At 43.0% G+C, this 23,298-nt stretch overlaps 2 protein-coding genes across 3 annotated transcripts in view; one reads left to right on the top strand and one right to left on the bottom strand.

Annotated features, from left to right (window-relative positions):
* The window catches only part of LOC123996357 (pituitary adenylate cyclase-activating polypeptide type I receptor-like), a 60,326-nt gene extending 48,619 nt beyond the window's left edge, over window positions 1–11,707 (top strand). The window contains exons 4-13 of the mRNA XM_046299730.1: window positions 464–564; window positions 1,531–1,628; window positions 1,819–1,951; window positions 6,437–6,590; window positions 6,722–6,782; window positions 6,925–6,994; window positions 7,183–7,274; window positions 7,545–7,674; window positions 8,203–8,244; window positions 8,555–11,707. Coding sequence (XP_046155686.1) covers window positions 464–564; window positions 1,531–1,628; window positions 1,819–1,951; window positions 6,437–6,590; window positions 6,722–6,782; window positions 6,925–6,994; window positions 7,183–7,274; window positions 7,545–7,674; window positions 8,203–8,244; window positions 8,555–8,875 — 1,202 coding nt within the window. The 3' untranslated portion in view covers window positions 8,876–11,707. The remainder of the gene's footprint in view (window positions 1–463; window positions 565–1,530; window positions 1,629–1,818; window positions 1,952–6,436; window positions 6,591–6,721; window positions 6,783–6,924; window positions 6,995–7,182; window positions 7,275–7,544; window positions 7,675–8,202; window positions 8,245–8,554) is intronic.
* A 3,747-nt stretch (window positions 11,708–15,454) lies between these two features.
* The window catches only part of LOC123996696 (pituitary adenylate cyclase-activating polypeptide type I receptor-like), a 67,857-nt gene continuing 60,013 nt past the window's right edge, over window positions 15,455–23,298 (bottom strand). For both annotated transcript variants that reach the window (XM_046300303.1, XM_046300304.1), the window contains exon 14: window positions 15,455–23,298. This exon is cut by the window's right edge and continues 1,266 nt beyond it. The gene's annotated coding sequence lies outside the window, so the exon portion shown is untranslated.

Below are 23,298 nucleotides of genomic sequence, written 5' to 3'. Positions count from 1 at the left end.
AGTATGATTATATGATGATTATAAAGAGATATACAGTACATGATAAGTATGATTATAAAGAGATATACAGTACATGATAAGTATGATTATAAAGAGATATACAGTATATGATAAGTATGATTATAAAGAGATATACAGCACATGATAAGTATGATTATAAAGAGATATATAGTGCATAGAGAAGACAGTTCTCTAAGTAATTAATTTGCCTGCTGCATTCTGTATTACAGTATTTCACTGTCTAGTATTGTACATTATTGAACAGTGTTGTACTGTAAAACTCTATCAATTTTTTTTGTTTGTCTCTATCTCATGTATGCATCCATCTGTATAACTGAAGTAGTAATGCTGTAGTTCTGTCTTGTTATTCTATGTGAGGTGAGAATGAACTGGCAACCCTCTTGAGTTTAGTCCCGGGAATTAGACCTGCAGTCTACCTCTGATTGGTTGATCTGTTTACCAGGCTACATCTTCAGGAACTGTACGAAGGCTGGCTGGACAGAGCTGTACCCTACATATGAGGAGGCCTGTGAGTTCGCAGATGAGTCAGAGACAGGATCAGAGGTTAGAGCCAACCCACCACACCACTCTCGACCTCAACCTTCTCTTTTACTTACTCATTCATTTAATCACTCATCTGAATTCTCATTGTTCAATTTTCTTCTCAGGGGAGATAGAATGGGATTGGTTGAGGGGAGAATTTGTCACATTTCAAAATGTAACAACTCCACTGAGACATTAATTAATGTACTTATTCAACCATCTACTTATTCACTCTGAACTACCTATCTCACTCTATAGACCTACTCTTTTTTCTCCTCTCTCTCTCTCTCTCTCTCTCTCTCTCTCTCTCTCTCTCTCTCTCTCTCTCTCTCTCTCTCTCTCTCTCTCTCTCTCTCTCTCTCTCTCTCTCTCTCTCTCTCTCTCTCTCTCTCTCTCTCTCTCTCTCTCTCTCTCTCTCTCTCTCTCTCTCTCTCTCTCTCAGACACACAATCTCCACACACCCTCGTACACCTAGAAGACGCAGACACACAATCTCCACACACTCTCATACACCTAGAAGACGCAGACACACAATCTCCACACACCCTCGTACACCTAGAGGACGCAGACACACGTATCTTCACACAATCTCCACACACCCTCGTACACCTAGAAGATGCAGACACACATATCTCCACACACCCTCGTACACCTAGAAGACGCAGACACAAGTATCTCCACACACCCTCGTACACCTAGAAGACGCAGACACACATACACTTGCCAAGGCCATGAGGAAGGTGTGTGATCGTGCTGTGCATCTGAAAATGCTTATTAAGCAGTGTAACTCCCTAGACAGAAACACAACAGTATCTTTCCTGGCCCGATATGTTCATTCACTACACTTGTACTGTTTTCTCAGTATACAGTATGTCATGACATTATTATATGATTGAGTATATGAGGGACATAGAGGGCAGCCTACTGGTGGGATTTGAAGTCCTGCACTATATGTTTCTTTTTGACCTCTGACCTGTTGCTTTCCAGACAACATACTTCTACACCATCAGTCAGGTGTACACCGCTGGATATGCCACCTCCCTCGTCTCCCTCATATCAGCCATCTTTGTCTTCACTGTGTTCAGGTAACACTAGGACATACTCAGTCCAATATTTATTCCTTAGATACACACAGATACATGATAAAGCTGTGATGATAAATAGATAACACTGGAAGACTGGATTGCGGTCATATAGGCATTAGAGTTCAATATGGACCCTCTAACATGACAGGAAATTAGGTCAGTCTAACAGGAAGTTGACTCTCCTGTACAGGAAGTTCCACTGTACCAGGAACTACATCCACATCAACCTATTTTCCTCATTCATCCTGAGAGCCAGTGCCGTTTTCATCAAGGACGGAGTTCTGTTCGCTGATGAGAACCTGGACCACTGCTTCATGTCCACAGTGAGTGTCATGCTGTCATAAACAAGCGACACAAACTATACTGGACTTACTGTCTTAATACTATCTGTAACTCCCTGTCACACCTTCACCTGTTATATCACCATATATTTAGATATTCTATACCATATCTATATTACTGTCATGTAAGTTCATATAGTGTATACCACCGATTTCTACTAAGTTCCTGTGGCTGTATTGGTCTGTCTTCATCCATGCACTTTCCTCTTTTGAATGTCATTGCCTTCAGATGTATGACTCATCTTGTTGTATGGGAATAGCATCAGAGGGTGCTGTGAACGCTATCTGACTAGAGCACATTTTAGCTCATTGAAATGAATCTGTGAGAGACAGCGAGTCGAGACTTTCTCCTCCAAATACGTTTATGCTAAAACATTGGCCTGCTTCTAAAAAGAGTGAGTCGTCCAGTTGACTTCGGTCCTTTTCGGTGGCAGTGAGGCCATTGGATCAGAATATCAGTGGTGACTTATTAAGAGTCATGAAAGAGAGAGAGAGACTGATAAGAGAGACATGATGATGAGAGAGGGACAAAGAGAGAGAGGGGAGAAAGAGAGGGGAGGGGAGAGAGACAGATAAGAGAAGATAGATAAAGAGAGAGAGAAATAGAAAGGGAGGGGGAAAGAGAGAGAGAGAGAGAGAGAGAGAGAGAGAGAGAGAGGGAGGGGAGAGAGAGGTCTCTTGCACCCCAACAGGACACCAGGTTCTATATTTAGAAGCTAAATCCACAGCACAGGGAGGAGATAGGGGATTACAGAGACTATTGCAGAAGTAGAGACGGGTGGCAGTGTGATTGTGGCTCAGGGAGTCACCAGAGGGGTACAGTGGAGGGGTGGAGGTGGCAGTGTGATTGTGGCTCAGGGAGTCACCAGAGGGGTACAGGAGAGGTGTGGAGGTGGCAGTGTGATTGTGGCTCAGGGAGTCACCAGAGGGGTACAGTGGAGGGGTGGAGGTGGCAGTGTGATTGGGGTTCAGGGAGTCACCAGAGGGGTACAGAGGAGGGGTGGAGGTGGCAGTGTGATTGTGGCTCAGGGAGTCACCTGAAGGGTACAGAGGAGGGGTGGAGGTGGCAGTGTGATTGTGGCTCAGGGAGTCACCTGAAGGGTACAGAGGAGGGGTGGAGGTGGCAGTGTGATTGTGGCTCAGGGAGTCACCAGAAGGGTACAGGGGAGGGGTGGAACTGGCAGTGTGATTGTGGCTCAGGGAGTCACCAGAGGGGTACAGAGGAGGGGTGGAGGTGGCAGTGTGATTGTGGCTCAGGGAGTCACCAGAGGGGTACAGAGAAGAGGTGGAGGTGGCAGTGTGATTGTGGCTCAGGGAGTCACCAGAGGGGTACAGAGGAGAGGTGGAGGTGGCAGTGTGATTGTGGCTCAGGGAGTCACCAGAGGGGTACAGAGGAGGGGTGGAAGTGGCAGTGTGATTGTGGCTCAGGGAGTCACCTGAAGGGTACAGAGGAGGGGTGGAGGTGGCAGTGTGATTGTGGCTCAGGGAGTCACCAGAGGGGTACAGAGGAGGGGTGGAGGTGGCAGTGTGATTGTGGCTCAGGGAGTCACCAGAGGGGTACAGAGGAGGGGTGGAGGTGGCAGTGTGATTGTGGCTCAGGGAGTCACCAGAAGGGTACAGAGGAGGGGTGGAGGTGGCAGTGTGATTGTGGCTCAGGGAGTCACCAGAAGGGTACAGGGGAGGGGTGGAACTGGCAGTGTGATTGTGGCTCAGGGAGTCACCAGAGGGGTACAGAGGAGGGGTGGAGGTGGCAGTGTGATTGTGGCTCAGGGAGTCACCTGAAGGGTACAGAGGAGGGGTGGAGGTGGCAGTGTGATTGTGGCTCAGGGAGTCACCAGAAGGGTACAGGGGAGGGGTGGAAGTGGCAGTGTGATTGTGGCTCAGGGAGTCACCAGAGGGGTACAGTGGAGGGGTGGAGGTGGCAGTGTGATTGGGGTTCAGGGAGTCACCAGAAGGTTACAGGGGAGGGGTGGAGGTGGCAGTGTGATTGTGGCTCAGGGAGTCACCAGAAGGGTACAGGGGAGGAGTGGAGGTGGCAGTGTGATTGTGGCTCAGGGAGTCACCAGAAGGGTACAGGGGAGGAGTGGAGGTGGCAGTGTGTGTGTGTTTGGGTGATGCAGGCTTAAATAATTGAGGAGTGGTGCTCCTGGCTGATAGCTGTCCCTCCTGACCCTCACCCCCATATCGACTGAAACCTGAATGGGCCCAACCTCACATAAGAGGACATATTGAGTCTGACCCTGATTAGAGTGTAATTACAACTCTCCTAGACAAGCACACACACACACACAATTTTAGGCTAAAATAAATGATTATTGTCAATCAACAATGACAAGCCACCGTGGTCTGACAACTTGGATGGAAAATTACTGAGGAGAATAGTGGATGATATTGCCCCTTGTATTTACCATGTTTTCAATTTAAGCCCACTAGAAAGTGTGTGCCCCCAGGCTTGGAGGGAAGTAAAAGTCATTCCGAAACCTAAGAATAGTAAAGCCCTCTTTACTGGCTCAAATATCTGACCAATCAGCCTGTTACCAACACTTAGTAAACTTTTGGAAAAAAGGGTGTTTGATCAGATACAATACTATTTTACAGTAAACACATTGACAACAGACTTTCAGCATGCTTATAGGGAAGGACATTCAACAAGCACAGCACTTTCACAAATGACTGATGTTTGGCTGAGAGAAATGGATGATAAAAAGATTGTGGGGGATGTTTTGTTAGACTTCAGTGAGGCTTTTGACGTTATCGATCAGTCTGCTGCTGGAAAAGCATATTTATCATGGCTTTACAACCTCTGCTATAATGTGGATAAAGTGTTACCTGTCTAACAGAACACAGAGGGTGTTCTTTAATGGAAGCTTCTCTAACATAACCCAGATAGAATCAGGAATTCCCCAGGGCAGCTGTCTAGGCCCAGTACTTTTTCAATCTTTCCTAATGAGATGCCACTGGCTTTGACTAACGTGTCTAAGTATGCAGAATAAGATAGTCCTAACTGCAACTCTTAACAAAGAACTGTAGTTAGTTTCAGAGTGGGTGGCAAGGAATAAGTCAGTCCTAAGTATTTCTAAAACTAAAAGCATTGTATTTGGGACAAAACATTCACTAAACCATAAACCTCAACTAAATATTGTAATAAATAATGTGGAAATGGAGCATGTTGAGCATATTGATACAACAGTAGCAAAGATGGGGAGAAGTATGTCCATAATAAAGCACTGCTCTACCTTCTTACCAAAACTATCAACAAGACAGGTCCTACAGGCCCTAGTATCTACCTTCTTAACAACACTATCAACAAGGCAGGTCCTACAGGCTCTAGTTTCTACCTTCTTAACAACACTATCAACAAGGCAGGTCCTACAGGCTCTAGTTTTTACCTTCTTAACAACACTATCAACAAGGCAGGTCCTACAGGCTCTAGTTTCTACCTTCTTAACAACACTATCAACAAAGCAGGTCCTACAGGCTCTAGTTTCTACCTTCTTCACAACACTATCAACAAGGAAGGTCCTACAGGCCGTAGTTTCTAACTTCATAACAACAGTATCAACAAGGCAGGTCCTATAGGCTCTAGTTTCTACCTTCTTAACAACACTATCAACAAGGCAGGTCCTATAGGCTCTAGTTTCTACCTTAACAACACTATCAACAAGGCAGGTCCTACAGGCCCTAGTTTCTACCTTCTTAACAACACTATCAACAAGGCAGGTCCTACAGCCTCTAGTTTCTACCTTCTTAACAACACTATCAACAAGGCAGGTCCTACAGGCCCTAGTTTCTACCTTCTTAACAACACTATCAACAAGGCAGGTCCTACAGCCTCTAGTTTCTACCTTCTTAACAACACTATCAACAAGGCAGGTCCTGCAGGCTCTAGTTTCTACCTTAACAACACTATCAAAAGGCAGGTCCTTACAGGGCCTAGTTTTGTCACACCTGGACTACTGTTCAGTCATGTGGTCAGGTGCCACAAAAAGTGACTTTGCAGTTGGCTCAGAACAGGGCAGCACGACTGGCCCTGGGATGTACACAGAGAGCTAATATTTATAATATACATGTCAATCTCTCCTGGCTCAAAGTTAGTTAAGAAAATATTTGTTTTGGTGCTACTCGCTGTTTATCATCTATTCATAGTCACTTCACCCCTACCTACATGTATAAATTACCTCAACTAACCTGTACCCCCGCACATTGCCCCGGTGTCCCGGTGTCCTGGTGTCCTGGCGAAATTCCCAATCTGGCCCTCATACCATCATGGCCACCTAAACATCCTCAGCATCCAATTGGCTCACTCATCACCCCTCCTCTCCCCTGTAACTCTTCCCCAGGTCGTTGCTGTAAATGAGAATGTGTTCTTAGTCAACTTACCTGTTAAAATAAGTGTAAAATAAAAAATAAAAGAGCTGAGAAAACTCTGATATTGATGTTGCTATATGGTGTGTGTGTGTACTCTAGATGGCGTGTAAGTCAGCGGTGGCCTTCTTCCAGTTTAGCATCCTGGCTAACTACTTCTGGCTGCTAGTGGAGGGCATGTACCTCCAGACTCTCCTGGCCCTCACCTTCGTCTCACACAAGAAGTACTTCTGGTGGTACACACTCATCGGCTGGGGTCGGTGACCTTCTCCTTTTTACATCTTTCCCCCTGTTCTTCTCTCTTTACATCCTTCTCTCTCCTCAGCAACTCAAAGAGGAATGGTTTAGTAAGGACACCTAGCTGATATTGTCCTCTGCATCTGTTAGGTCTCCCAACTACAATACTGTTGGTGTGGGTTCTGACACGCAACTTCTATGATAACCGAGGGTAAGGATAGAAACTTATGTTTACTATAATCTTACTCTGAATTGATATTGTCATGTGGCCTATATACATGAATACTAATGTATTGTTGGCGGTTGGAATAATACTGTACTGTATAATATCATGTGGTTCTGTCCTGATGTAGTTGCTGGGACGACACTGATGTGGCCTTCATCTGGTGGATCATCAAAGGGCCAATAACAGCATCATTACTGGTGATTGGCCTAACCCTAACGTAACCCTAACCTAACTTAACCCTAATCCTGGTTTCATGTCCACATCCCAGTTCTTCCTAACCCAATTCCAACCCAAATCCTAACTCCACTCTAACCCTAATCCACCCAGTGTTGTAAAGTATCCAGCCCTAACTCCTCATCTTCCTCCTCTTCCTCCACTGCTCCAGGTCAACTTCATCATCTTCATCAATGTGATCCGTATTCTGGTACAGAAGCTCAAATCTCCTGGCGTGGGGGGCCACGACACTGGCCACTTCATGTGAGTCTCAGAGAAGCACACACACACACACACACACACACACACACACACACACACACACACACACACACACACACACACACACACACACACACACACACACACACACACACACACACACACACACACACACACACACACACACACACACGTGTAAAGGTGGTTTGGTGAGCCAGACACAAAGACATTATTGTGACTCTTACCTGTTCTCTCTCTCTCTCTCTCTCTCTCTCTCTCTCTCTCTCTCTCTCTCTCTCTCTGTGTGTGCAGGAGGCTGGCTAAATCCACTCTGTTCCTGATCCCTCTGTTTGGGATGCACTACATGGTGTTTGCCTTCCTACCAGAGAACACAGGAGAGGAGGCCCGTATCTTCATAGAGCTGGGCCTGGGATCCTTTCAGGTAGGGGCGTGGTAGGGGCGTGGTAGGGGTGTGGTAGGGGTGTGGTAGGGGTGTGGTAGGGGCATGGTAGGGGCGTGGTAGGGGTGTGGTAGGGGCGTGGTAGGGGTGTGGTAGGGGCGTGGTAGGGGCGTGGTAGGGGCGTGGTAGGGGTGTGGAAGGGGCGTGGTAGGGATGTGGTAGGGGTGTGGTAGGGGCGTGGTAGGGGTGTGGTCGGGCGTGATAGGGGCGTGGTAGGGGCGTGGTATGGATGTGGTGGGGGCTTGGTAGGGGTGTGGTAGGGGTGTGGTAGGGGCGTGGTAGGGGTGTGGTAGGGGTGTGGTAGGGGCATGGTAGGGGCGTGGTAGGGGTGTGGTAGGGGCATGGTAGGGGCGTTCGTAGGGGTGTGGCTGTGTGCCTGCGTGCCTGCATTTGTGGTTTGGGTGTGCCACTACTGTCTAGGGGAATGTGTGTTACAAAGTAAGGTACATTTGACATGTAGCTAGTTAATATAACTGTAAAACTCACTTTGTATTCCTTCTTCTTCCTCAGGGCTTTGTGGTGGCTCTGCTCTACTGTTTCCTAAATGGAGAAGTAAGCAGTAACCAACATAATTACAATGACAGAATTAGAATCTAGGATTACAGTTATTTTGATTGAATAGCTCGCAGTGTTCTTACTGCAGAGACAAATATCCCAAATAGCCCTTCGTTTCTGATTGACTGCTATCTCAAGTCTCTGATGTCAAGATTATTTTATGTACTGAACGCTGTGTACAGACCTCTCAATGTGCTTTCAAATGACAGAGTGCTCTCTTTCTTTCTCTCTCTGTGTGTGTGTGTTTGTGCCTCTGTGCGTGCATGCATATGCGCGCGTGTGTGTGTGCTTGCAATCGTGTGTCCAGGTGCAGGCAGAGCTGAAGAAGCATCTATGGAAGTGGCAGATCCAGGGTTATCTGCGCTACAGTAGGAGAAGACGTACCCTCTTCACAGAGAGCTCCACTGTCACACAGATCTCTGTTCTGGAGAAGTCCTCCCCCAAGGAGTTGCCCTGCATCAGCGACACACACACACTCACACACATCGACAAACACACACTCACACACACTTCTGTCCCGAGCTGTACTGACACACAAACACTCACACACAGCTCTGTCTCAATCTGTGACGACACAAACACTCTCACACACAACACCGACTCACTCACACACAACTCAACAGTCTGAGAGAACAAAAAAATCCCGCTATCTCTCTCTATTCCCAACCCTCCCTCTTCTTTTCTTCCTCCCCTCTCTCAAGGATGGACTACACCTTGACTCTTCAGTGCCCAAATCTCAGATAGTCCTCTCAGTCTAGAGAGATCTAAATGTTGTTCCATAGACTGAGCTGTCTGTTGTGTTGACTCACTGGCTTGGCTGTGTGGCTCCATAGACTGAGCTGTCTGTTGTGTTGACTCACTGGCTTGGCTGTGTGGTTCCATAGACTGAGCTGTCTGTTGTGTTGACTCACTGGCTTGGCTGTGTGGCTCCATAGACTGAGCTGTCTGTTGTGTTGACTCACTGGCTTGGCTGTGTGTCTCCATAGACTGAGCTGTCTGTTGTGTTGACTCACTGGCTTGGCTGTGTTTCCATAGACTGAGCTGTCTGTTGTGTTGACTCACTGGCTTGGCTGTGTGGTTCCATAGACTGAGCTGTCTGTTGTGTTGACTCACTGGCTTGGCTGTGGGGTTCCATAGACTGAGCTGTCTGTTGTGTTGACTCACTGGCTTGGCTGTGTGGTTCCATAGACTGAGCTGTCTGTTGTGTTGACTCACTGGCTTGGCTGTGTGGCTCCATAGACTGAGGAAGAGTAATACAAAAAAAAGCAAATTATCGCAATGGCCACAGATCGACCAGATTCCCAAATGAAGCAAACTTTATAGTGTCTACAATATACTGTATCTTCCATAGTACAAGTAAATACACAGCCTTGTCTGTCAGGGCTTTCTAAATGGACTGTGCTGTGTTTGGGTGGGTTGCTGCTATTGTTGCCAGTCATGGACTTGCTGGCTGTGTGGTCTGGACACTAGACACTAGTGGTCTCTAGTGGATGCTAGTGGACTCCAGTGGACTGCGCTTGTGTCCATAGTAGAAATGGACTGGCCCCGGTGTGTTAGAAATGCAGAGTAGTGATAAATTGAACATATTGATTGAGAGGAAGAGGTTCAACTGACCTCTCTCCCCTCATCAACCTGAAGGAAGAGGTTCAACTGACCTCTATCCCCTCATCAACCTGAAGGAAGAGGTTCAACTGACCTCTATCCCCTCATCAACCTGAAAGAAGAGGTTCAACTGATCTCTCTCATCAACCTGAAGGAAGAGGTTCAACTGACCTCTATCCCCTCATCAACCTGAAGGAAGAGGTTCAACTGACCTCTATCCCCTCATCAACCTGAAGGAAGAGGTTCAACTGACCTCTCTCCCCTAATCAACCTGAAAGAAGAGGTTCAACTGACCTCTATCCCCACATCAACCTGAAGGAAGAGGTTCAACTGACCTCTATCCCCTCATCAACCTGAAGGAAGAGGTTCAACTGACCTCTATCCCCACATCAACCTGAAGGAAGAGGTTCAACTGACCTCTATCCCCTCATCAACCTGAAGGAAGAGGTTCAACTGACCTCTATCCCCTCATCAACCTGGAGGAAGAGGTTCAACTGACCTCTCTCCCCTAATCAACCTGAAAGAAGAGGTTCAACTGACCTCTAACCCCTCATCAACCTGAAGGAAGAGGTTCAACTGACCTCTCTCCCCTAATCAACCTGAAGGAAGAGGTTCAACTGACCTCTAACCCCTCATCATCCTGAAGGAAGAGGTTCAACTGACCTCTAACCCCTCATCATCCTGAAGGAAGAGGTTCAACTGACCTCTCTCCCCTAATCAACCTGAAGGAAGAGGTTCAACTGACCTCTAACCCCTCATCAACCTGAAGGAAGAGGTTCAACTGACCTCTAACCCCTCATCATCCTGAAGGAAGAGGTTCAACTGACCTCTCTCCCCTAATCAACCTGAAAGAAGAGGTTCAACTGACCTCTAACCCCTCATCAACCTGAAGGAAGTGGTTCAACTGACCTCTATCCCCACATCAACCTGAAGGAAGAGGTTCAACTGACCTCTATCCCCTCATCATCCTGAAGGAAGAGGTTCAACTGACCTCTATCCCCTCATCATCCTGAAGGAAGAGGTTCAACTGACCTCTATCCCCTCATCAACCTGAAGGAAGAGGTTCAACTGACCTCTATCCCCTCATCAACCTGAAGGAAGAGGTTCAACTGATCTCTCTCCCCTCATCAACCTGAAGAGTACAGAGAAGAACAACCATTTCTACCTTATGGATTGTAAATGCAACATGTTGCACAGTGCACAAGCATGTATGGAGCACTACACTGTAAAGATGATTATTTATGTAGACCTTGTTTTTTGTTGTTATTAATTGTCTTAAAGCCAGTTGAGCTGACAGCCGTTTTGTACTGTTTCGCTATGGCTTTAGTCATCCATCTAGCAAGAGGGCAATATTTTAATGGTGTAGTGTTGTTTTCCCCCAGAAAGCTATGACCTTTGGCTTTCACCTGGAATTGTTATCTATGTCTGAGGAAAAAAAACAACCTTTCAACCCATATGATCTAGTACACAGTAAAAGTATACTAAAACAAATACAACAATTATGAAATGATAAAATAACATACAGTTGGGAATGAATAAGCCTTTTCATACTTTATAATATGTCCATATATAGTTATAATCTGTTTTCGGAACATCTACCCAAAATATTTCACATTCTTTATTACTCTACCAAACATACAGTTCCTTCGGAAAGTACTTTCTCCACATGTTGCTACGTTACAGCCTAGTTCTAACATGGATGAAATGAAACTAAATCCTCAGCGATCGATACACAATACCCTTTAATGACAGAGCAAAAACAGCTTTTTAGACATTTAGCAAATGTATAAAAATGTTTTAACAGAAATACCTGATTTACATAGGTATCCAGACCCTTTGCTAAGAGATTTGAAATTGAGCTCAGGTGCATCCTGTTTCCATTGACCATCCTTGAGATGTTTCTACAACTGGATTTGAGTCCACCTGTGGTAAATTCAATTCATTGGCATGATTTGGAAAGGCACACACCTATCTATAGGTCCCACAGTTGACAGTGCATGTCAGAGCAAAAACCAAGCCATGAGGTTGAAGGAATTGTCCGCAGAGCGCAGAGATAGGATTGTGTCAAGGCACAGATATGGGGAAGGGTGCCAAAAAAGTCTGCAGCATTGATGGTCCCCAAGAACTCAGTGAAGTTTGGAATTGCCAAGACTCTTCTTAGAGCTGGCCACCAGACCAAACTGAACAATCAGGGGAGAAGGTCCTTGGTCAGGGAGGTGACCAAGAACCACATGGTCACTCTGACAGCTCTCGAAGTCCTCTGTGGAGATGGGAGAACCTTCCAGAAGGACAACTATGTCTGCAGCACTCCACCATTCAGACCTTTATGGTAAAGTGGCCAAACGGAAGCCACTCCTCAGTAAAAGGCACATGACAGCCCACTTGGAGTTTTCCAAAAGGCACGTAAAGACTCAGACCATGAGAAACAAAATTCTCTGCTCTGATGAAACCAAGATTGAACACTGGCCTGAATGTCAAGCATCACGTCTGGAGGAAACCTGGCACCATCCCTATGGTGAAGCATGGTGAAGCATGGTGATGGCAGAATTATGCTGTGAGGATGTTTTTCAGTGGCAGGGACTGGGAGACTAGTCAGGATCGAGGCAAAGATGAACGGAGCAAAGTACAGAGAGATCCTTGATGAAAATCTGCTACAGAGCTCTCAGGACCTCAGACTAGGGAGAAAGTTGACCAAACATGACAGCACTAAGCACACAGCCAAGACAAGGCAGGAGTGGCATTGGAACAAGTCTCTGAATGTCCTTGAGTGGCCCAGCTAGTGCCCGGACTTAAACCTTATTGAACCTAAAAATAGCTGTGCAGCAACGCTCCCCATCCAACCGGACATATCAAGAGAGGATCTGCAGAGAAGAATGGGAGAAACTCCCCAAATACAGGTGTGCCAAGCTTGTAGCGTCATACCCAAGAAGACTTCCGGCTGTAATCGCTGCCAAAGGTACTTCAATAAAGTACTGAGAAATGGTCTGAATACTTATATAAATGTAATATTTCAGTTTATTTTTAATAAATTAGTAAAAACCTAAAAACCTGTTCATGCTTTGTCAATATAGGGTATTGTGTGTAGATTGATGAGGGAAAAAAATATTTAATCAATTTTAGAATAAGGCTCTAATGTAACAAAATATGGAAAAAGTCAAGGGGTCTGAATACTTTTCCGAAGGCACTGTATCGTGACATTAATGATAGTCAAAATCTGTTACATTTGTGAACGTCTCAATCAACATTTGGGCCATTTAAACAGCATGCTTCCCTCTTATAGACAAGGGGAGAAGGGCTATGTAAAGGCATCGATTATGTCGCTCTGACCATATGCAATGTGTCTGCCTCCAAAGTAAAACAAATGTTTGACTTCCACACAAAATGACTTCTTTACTTATTTTAGGTTTAAGGAAGTGTGTAGATTGTGTTCTTTATCGTAGAGCTCTGTTGCATTTACATCTGCCTGCTCGAGACAAATTCAGCGATTGCTTTGCCATGTCTGTGCTGTGAAGCAGTCGACCTGGATAAATGTTTTTCTAGGGAGCCTAGTGGTTAGAGGGTAGCCTAGTGGTTAGAGCGTAGCCTAGTGGTTAGAGTGTTGGACTAGGAACCGGAAGGCTGCGAGTTCAAACCCCCGAGCTGACAAGGTACAAATCTGTCGTTCTGCTCCTGAACAGGCAGTTAACCCACTGTTCCCAGGCCGTCATTGAAAATAAGAATTTGTTCTTAACTGACTTGCCTGGTTAAATAAAGGTAAAATAAAAAATAAAAATTGATGTCACATTGCAGTGAAGTGATATAAATTGATGTAATGATGAAACTGACCAGCAGAGGGAGGCAAATACAAGAGTCGACAGAGTCTGCATTGCTGTCTTCTGACAAAACAGTGGGAAGTCAATAAGATAAATAAGGTAAACATTTACATATTTTTAAAAGTAATTCTAGTGCACCATTTCAGGGACTGTCAGTTTAAGAGGTTTTAATGTAGAAGTGTACATAAACATGAATGAATGAGATTATAGATTGTTGATAAGAGATTATAGATGATAGCGATATAGAGATGTATAGATTATAGAGATAATAGAAATTATAGCGATGGTAGACTATATAGATTAGATTATAGAGATGATCGATTATAGAGATTATAGACATAATAGAAATGATAGAGATGATCAATTATAGATAGTCTAGATTGGTTTTTCTTTTGAAACTTTATACTCCCGTTTTCTTGGACATTGCATTTATTTAGAGATTTTATTAACACCAAAGTCAACGTATTTATGTCAAAACTGTTTCAAAGTGTTCTATATTTCTGAGCAATCTGTACAACATATACCCATTACACATCTTAATTATTTAATTTTGAACATGTTAATATTTTGTATCATATACACATATATGTAGGTACTAGGTTTATTTAGTTGTATAATAAAATGAGTAAATTAATAAAATATAATACAACTTGCATTTCAATAGAATTATATCATTTGTATATCAATTTATTGACAAATTGCAAAAATGTGTTGTTACATACTTCTTGTACCAACAATACTTTTTAGGGAAAGGACATTTTCAAGAGGTTGCAACTGTACATTATGAGTATGTTTTCAGATATTTGTATTGTGTAGTTGGGAAAATGGACAGGTTTTGGATTATCTTGTCTGTTTATTTCTTGGTGTCAATAGTTGCATCTCTCCACAAGGGAGCACTGTAGAATCATATTTTATGGGGGCCATTTTAGTACCTTTCCAGAAGATAATCAAATCAGATGTAAATGGGTACTGTACATGGTTAAAGTATTCAGTGTATATATACATGAAACACTATATTAAAAAGCCATTCATGCTTTGGAGCTTGTGACCTCCTATGTGAATCTGTGATTGTGGGAAAAGGAGGTTATGGCTCAGACAATGACCTCTGGTACCTTCCATGTACTACTGGTCTGTGTTGCTCATATATGCATCTGACATGTAAGGCAATCATCCCGTGTATTCATATCATTAATTAAATCAATTATAATATGTCATTTTTTTGTGGAATATGATAAGCATTCTATGCTAAGATATCCTGCACTTTGATTCATTTGATCTAGAAAAAAGCTGTATACTCTATTATAACATGGGCAGCATAATATAATAGTGTGCATGCTTCTTTGTTGGGTTCAAATTGTGACAAGAACATGGAACTGATCTGAACTGAACAAGACTTTTATTGACTGTGAGACTAAGCTACTGAAAGGATCAATGGATGCAGCACTTTGACTTGTAAACTGCTTTTGTGGTATTGTGGAGTTGAGATGGTGTAATATTCACATCTGTGTGCGAATTGTGTTCTCTCTCTTCTGAAGCTGTAAAAAACTGAAAGCTCTTTCCCCCCTAACAGGTTCCTGGCTACAACATTACTGAACATTTCTGATGTGATGCTGTTTATTTAGAGGGCTAGCCTGGTGCCTGATCTGTTTGTGCTGTTTTGCCAACTCCTATCGTCATGTCATGTTTGGCATGACACTGGACATACGAGTTGGCAAAAAAGCACAATCAGATCTGGCACCAGGCTAATACAGGGCTGTACTATAAGTCCAAATAACAAACACACATACACAACATCAATGAGTCAACAAGTCCAAAACATTTATTGCGATTTAAAGTCAATAATACAATAATAATGTACAAAACCTCTTTATTACAGGGGTAGGTAACCCTGGTCCTGGAGGGCCGCAGGCACTTCATGTTTTTGATTTAACCAACCTGGAAGACCAGGTATGTTGAATTTAGGCAATTACTGAACTGATCAATTAGCTCAGTTGGTCCAGCGTGGTGCCTAGATGGATCAAAATCCTGCTGTACCTGCGGCACACCAAGAACAGGGTTTCCTACCCCAGTTTTAATATATACATCAAAACAAGAAGACATTTATACAGCGCAGCGGTGAAACAGAAGATGAAATGAAAACATGAGTTTAAAAACAGCCTGAAGCAGGCAGCGGTCAGGTCACCAAAATTATGGCAAATTACATTTCAATTCAAACTGAAATTCTTAATTACATTTGTTTTTCATTAAAAAGCATTGAGAAAATGTTTTGTTTACTTCCGGCATTGACTGAATTGAAATGTAATTGAGCCCAACCCTTCAAACCACAGATACAACAGTTACATTACATTCAGCCATCACTGTACAGTGCCTTTGTCCTGGGCTATGTTAGGTAGGCAAATGTGGAACGTTGCAGATAGAAATGTCATGAATAGAGCTGACGAGAGTCCTTACATTACTTAACATTTCAGAGTGACATGTTTGTTCTACATGATGTTCCACAACATGGTGCCCTGTTGAACACATCCCTGTTGTCTCTTTTCCATCCAAAACAGAGCCAGCTTTCTAAATGTCATCTTGTGATGGTTGGAAACTATAAAAGGTATTGGCTATTTATTTAGAAATGTAGTATGGCAATTACCCTCATGTCAAAGGACTCTAAAACGTATTAACATTCAAATGAAATTGAATGAACAGGGTGGCTCTGACTAGGCCCGATCATAAATGTTTTAAAATGCCCCTTCTTAATGACAATTGACCAGCAACTCTGTTGTCAAACAGAAAAATATTATTCACAGTTTAGTGGATGGCTTTCTAACCCTATGCCCCTTTCTGGTTAAATAGTTTAAAATAATTATTCACTATTGAACACCATTGCATTTTTCTTCATTGGAGCTGCTTTTTCCTTGAAATTGCTGACTACATGATCAGAATGCAGTAAAACAAATGTCACACTTGGAATTCCCTCAGGATTCTGTGAACTGTTAAAAACATGTCTATAAAAGGTTCCATCATCTCCCAGTAAGATTTCATCTGCAGAATAATCAACACAGCTTGGTGAAAGGGATCAAACCATCAAGAGATGCATGCATCAGTCTACAAGAGATTATAGGCAGCAATACAATATGCTTCATATTTGAACAATCACTATCACCAAAATAATGCTAAAATGAAAACAACCACGGAGCAAAATCCTAATGACTGCTAATATTCACTTTGCACCACGGACGACTCCATCTACGAGATACTGTCTTACACAATGACACGGCAGAATTCAGTTGACCATTTATAAGCCACAATGGTAGACTACACATATTTGTAAACCACAGTCTCCATCCCAAATGCTACCCAATTCCCTATTTAGTGCATCACTTTTTCCCTATGGGCCCTGGTCAAAAGTAGTACACTATACAATAATTAGAGAAAAGGGTGCAATTTGGGACACATCTAAACTACTGTACATGTATGTAGATAACTACTTAATTGTTCATTATAACAACAGATTTAATAAACAATATACTGTATTCTCAGAATGATTACATCTCTAATTGACATCACATTGACCGGCAATATAAGGCTGTGTATTGTTTAATATTTCATAACATAAATACTCTTGAAAATGTATATTCATACTCTTAAAATTGGCTCATGACATGCTGAGACTGTCATTATGGTTTTAATAAGGAACTCCTGCTAAATATTCAACTTGGTGTGGGAACCAAAAGCAGATCATCTCTTTCTGATTGTCCAACCTGTTTCACAGTGAAACAGGGACACCTTTTGGCCATCTGTATTCGCACACGCATGGATGGACCCATATTAAAGGCCAGTGTAAAGCATCTCAAGAGTAGGACTGCTAAAGACAGGTCCAGACTGAAGAAAAGCACAGCACATTACTGCTTTCTGTCTACCCTCCTTGTCATTCTTCTTCATCTGAACCAGCCTCTATATGCTTCTTTAATGAACAATAGGAAACTATTCCTAACAGGGAGTTTTGTGTTTCTGATCAGATAGTACTGCTAAAGAGCTGTGCTTTTTCAGGTGGGCTGGGGAGTTGTGGAGTCATCAACTGTTCATCAAACGTTTGACACGCTGTTTACAGATATGCATTGTTGCATTATCTATCGTTTATAGTATACATCGACAGGTAAATAAAATAATATGACTTTTCCGTTTTAGTTTGAGAATAAAGACAATTATTCGTACTGTACGTGACCAAACCAAATTGAGAATATATATATATATATATATATACATTTTTTTGTCTTTCTCTCCCGTTTAAAAGCACCGCATTTGCCTGCAGTCACAAACGGTGCACAGTAACTTAATTAAATCAACCAGTGTCCCATTATTTTGATATACAAAAAATATTATGAGTGTAAAGGACTGAATGCTGCAAAATAGAACGGAGTCAATCAATCATACCTATTATTGTGTATATGATATAGATAGACCATAGTAGATATTTACTCCAAATAAAAGTGGCTTATTTCAAAAGGTCATCGGTCGTAGGTTATAGGTTGTAGGTTAAAGTTCATAGGTTATGCCCATCTTAAACCAGAAATGAGCTCTAGGTACTTCAAAGGCCTCCAGGTTAATAAAATACTGATTCAGTGTAACATCATAAAAGCACTTTTGTTGACCACATGTTTTTACATACTTTGCAGTTTCGTTTAAAAAATAATGTCTAAAAAAAATCTCTCAGATTAACAGAAATACTTGCCGTTTTGTGCATAAAGGCACTTTGGAGACTAAAGTATACTAGGAGAGATTAACATGAGATTAGGATTAACATGGGATTAGAATATAGAATAATAATAGTTAAATCAGTCCAAAGGATCAAATCTGTAGTGACATCAGTTGCAAAGCTTTTACTCAGCCTTTGCAAATGTATACGGCCGTGAAACTCAGTGTGGAGTCTAGTGTTCATCTTTGGAATGAGAGAAATACCCCAAAATAATACTTTAAAAAAACACAATTCAGGAATGTGTTTATCAAAACTCAATGTGGTAAAATACTTTCTGTCGGTCTAAGTTATCTATTTAGTTAAATATACAAATTGAAGCTAGCTGAGAGACTGCTGAAGAAACTAAGTAAAATCTAGATTGGACTGCATTGCCTTTTCAGCGTCAGGTACAGTAATAATCTCACAAAACAATTGTAAACAGATTCAAAAGAAGAAAGAAAAATACAATTCATGCAGACATTGTAACACAGTTATACATTGAACTCACAATACCCATTCATGAGTAAGTTGTCATTGACATTTTCTGTACTACCGGCTGTTTAAAACTAGTGGCACTATCAATCCTCTCCCGAAATGAACCAAGGCATCTTGTCATCATAAGCAATGCTAAGATTTAAAGAGGTTTGGTGTGTAATGGTCGTAGTTGGCAAACCTTAGCATTGTTCATCCTTCTAAAATAGATGACCATCTTACCTTAACGCAGGTTTTATTTTTGGCATTTCATTCCTCATAATTGAACTGTAGAAAATATACCTTTCACATAAATACTGGTTTTACCCATGTCATCTGTCTTCCTCAGAAGAATCCCACTGGGCACAGACGTCAATTCCACGTCTATTCCACTTTGGTTCAACATAATTTCATTGAAATTACATGGAAACAACATTGATTCAGTGTGTGCCCAGTGGGAAGAATTCCTCTATCTCTAGTAACAGTGGTACATATAGCAAGGAGGAAGTGACATCATCATCTCCCTGTCACTCCACCAATCACAGCTTACACAGGTAAAGGTGACCTGTGCCATTGGCTGACACATAGCTGTTGACGTCATATACGGTCATACAAAGCTCTACTTCTGGTGGTGGTTGATTATTATCTTCATATTTTAAGAGACATTGTTTCTACTGTTCGTCCATTAATTATTTATTTTGCCTTGATCCTGGCTTGAGTCTCCAGGCCTGAATAGTATCCCATGATGCAGTGTGTTAGCCTCCATTTTGTGTCCTTTCACTGTCCATTATTTTACAGTAACCTCACATGATCATTTTCCCTCTACCATAGACTTAGATAGACAACACTAGTGCCCAAAAGTCTTTTTTAGCATGGGCAGTGGCATTGAGGACTTTCACAATTTTTAAGTAGTCAACTGGGTGGAACATCCTATGGGTTAAGAAAGGATCCCATAATTCTATCCAGGTCATCAGGAGGGATCAGCCAATTAATTATTCTTGTGAGCTAACATTCCAGAACTGCAGGTGGCAGTAAATAGGCAACATTTATACCTGTTCAAATAATAGTCCAGACCACAGTATGCACCTTTTTAGTTTGTTTTCCAACTCATAGAAGTCGTATATTAATAAAGTGACTACTTCAAACTGGACATGGTCTCAATGGTGTTGCCTTTTCTCTCACAGATGCCATAGTGGGACAGATACAAAGATGCAATGTCTATCTAAATCTATGCCCTCTACAAACAGGCACACACTTGCAACCTGATTGGTCAGCTGATAAATATTTACATTAGGTCAGTCTGTCTCGATTGGCCGGTTTGTTGCTTCTCCTGTACAGGACGTGTAAAGCTTAATTCAGAGTCAAACAGTCCGGCCACAGACTTAGTGACGTGATAGTCCGGCATCTCGTTGTGACATACTGTAGCTACATGGCTCTGAGACCACAATTCGCAGGGGATGCACAGCCCGAACGCGCACCTTACCAAAATTCCCAACCAACATCCTCTGCTGAGAATTCAAAAAGTATGAAAGCCAACGGTCCAATATTCTAGAACACTGCTGTGCGTACACATGCACATTTTGGACTCTGATAGAGGCTTTATGGTTTTGTTACTGCTCCGTAATTGAGTTGCCATAACAACAACAATACCCAGAACAACAAAACACAGTCTTAACTTGAGTCTGCAACAAGCTGAAAGACAGACTGAGGAAAGAGAGGAGGAGGAGTCGTTAAATACTGGTCATTCTTCGGACATGATGATATGATTGCAATGACCAGTGGTATTACATGGATGTTCCAGCAGCACTGAAGTGGTCCAGCTCTTCTGCTCTACGTGATAAACCTAACGGGGGGAGGCTTTTTGACATAACACCATGATGATATGTACAGACCATTAACCATGCTTTTCCTTCATAGCCTTCTGCCTTCCTTGTAAAGATCCTTGTCTGATGGTTTCTGAATGGTGATTGACATTCACTGCTAGGCCACTACCACTGACGGTGGTTTGCTCCATGATGGAGACACTGTAGTTGTAACAGTTTAAAGGTGGATTCACCTACAACTGCTCGTGAACAGGTGCTGCTGGTGAGGTGTTAGGTGTTCTGTTCCTGTCTGGTAGAGTTGGGTTTTAATGTTGGGGTAGGTTAAGTCAGGGTTGGTTGGGTTAGTTTACAGAGTGATAGGCTGGTTTGGATAGAAATAGGAGTCAGGTTAGTTTAGGTATGGATGAGTTGGATTGCTAAGGACTAGGTGTTGGGTTAGGTTGGATAGTGGTGGGTTGGGGTTTGGTTAGGAATAGGACTAGGACTAGGTGTTGGGTTAGGTTGGATAGTGGTGGGTTGGGGTTTGGTTAGGAATAGGACTAGGACTAGGTGTTGGGTTAGGTTGGATAGTGGTGGGTTGGGGTTTGGTTAGGAATAGGAATAGGTGTAGGGTTAGGTTGGATAGGGCTAGGGTTGGGTTAGTTTGGATTGTATCGGGTTGCTTAGTTTGAATAGGGCTAGGGGTTGGGTTAGTTTGGATAGGGCTAGGGGTTGGGTTAGTTTGGATAGGGCTAGGGGTTGGGTTAGTTTGGATTGTATTGGGTAGGTTAGTTTAGATAGGGCTAGGGGTTGGGTTAGTTTGGATTGTATCGGGTTGCTTAGTTTGGATAGGGCTAGGGGTTGGGTTAGTTTGGATAGGGCTAGGGGTTGGGTTAGTTTGGATAGGGCTAGGGGTTGGGTTTGTTTGGATTGTATTGGGTAGGTTAGTTTAGATAGGGCTAGGGGTTGGGTTAGTTTGGATTGTATTGGGTAGGTTAGTGTTAAATATGGCTTTGGGTAGGTTACTTTGGATAGGGCTAGGGGTTGGGTTGGTTTGGATAGGGCTAGGGCTAGGGCTAGGGGTTGGGTTAGTTTGGATAGTGCTTGGGTTGGGTTAGTTTGAATTGTATTGGATTAGTTTGGTTAGGGCTCTGTTAGTTTGTATTTGTATTGGGTTCTTTGATATAGATAGGGCTAGTGGTTGGGTTAGTTTGGATAGGGCTAGGGGTTTGTTAAGTTTGGATTGTATTGGGTTGGTTAGTTTGAATAGGACTAGGGGTTGGGTTAGATTGGATTGTATTGGGTCGTTTAGTTTGGTTAGGGTTAGGGGTTGGGTTAGTTTAGTTTAGATAGGTTGAGTTAGTTTGGATAGGGCTAGGGGTGGGGTTATTTTGGATTGTATTGGGTAGGTTAGTTTGGATAGGGCTAGGGGTTGGGTTAGTTTGTATTGTATTGGTAGGTTAGTTTGGTTAGGGGTTGGGTTAGTTTGGATAGGGCTAGGGGTTGGGTTAGTTTGGATTGTATTGGGTAGGTTAGTTTGAATAGGGCTAGGGGTTGGGTTAGTTTGGATTGTATTGGGTAGGTTAGTTTGAATAGGGCTAGGGGTTGGGTTAGTTTGTATTGTATTGGTAGGTTAGTTTGGTTAGGGGTTGGGTTAGTTTGGATAGGGCTAGGGGTTGGGTTAGTTTGGATTGTATTGGGTAGGTTAGTTTGAATAGGGCTAGGGGTTGGGTTAGATTGGATTGTATTGGGTCGTTTAGTTTGGTTAGGGTTAGGGGTTGGGTTAGTTTAGTTTAGATAGGTTGAGTTAGTTTGGATAGGGCTAGGGGTGGGGTTATTTTGGATTGTATTGGGTAGGTTAGTTTGGATAGGGCTAGGGGTTGGGTTAGTTTGTATTGTATTGGTAGGTTAGTTTGGTTAGGGGTTGGGTTAGTTTGGATAGGGCTAGGGGTTGGGTTAGTTTGGATTGTATTGGGTAGGTTAGTTTGAATAGGGCTAGGGGTTGGGTTAGTTTGGATTGTATTGGGTAGGTTAGTTTGAATAGGGCTAGGGGTTGGGTTAGTTTGGATTGTATTGGGTAGGTTAGTTTGAATAGGGTTAGGGGTCAGGTTAGTTTGAATAGGGTTAGGGGTTGGGTTAGTTTGAATAGGGCTAGGAGTTGGGTTAGTTTGGATTGTATTGGGTAGGTTAGTTTGAATAGGGCTAGGGGTTGGGTTAGTTTGGATTGTATTGGGTAGGTTAGTTTGAATAGGGTTAGGGGTCAGGTTAGTTTGGATAGGGCTAGGGGTTGGGCTAGTTTGGATAGGGCTAGGGGTTAGGTTAGTTTGGATAGGGCTAGGGTTAGTTTGGATTGTATTGGGTAGGTTAGTTTGAATAGGGCTAGGGGTTGGGTTAGTTTGGATAGGGCTAGGGCTAGGGGTTGGGTTAGTTTGGATAGTGCTTGGGTTGGGTTAGTTTGAATTGTATTGGATTAGTTTGGTTAGGGCTCTGTTAGTTTGGATTTGTATTGGGTTGGTTGATATAGATAGGGCTAGTGGTTGGGTTAGTTTGGATAGGGCTAGGGGTTTGTTAAGTTTGGATTGTATTGGGTTGGTTAGTTTGAATAGGACTAGGGGTTGGGTTAGATTGGATTGTATTGGGT

Source organism: Oncorhynchus gorbuscha, linkage group LG15, assembly GCF_021184085.1.
Source record: "Oncorhynchus gorbuscha isolate QuinsamMale2020 ecotype Even-year linkage group LG15, OgorEven_v1.0, whole genome shotgun sequence".
NCBI lineage: Eukaryota > Metazoa > Chordata > Actinopteri > Salmoniformes > Salmonidae > Oncorhynchus > Oncorhynchus gorbuscha.
This window is presented reverse-complemented; position numbering and strand designations above follow the sequence as displayed.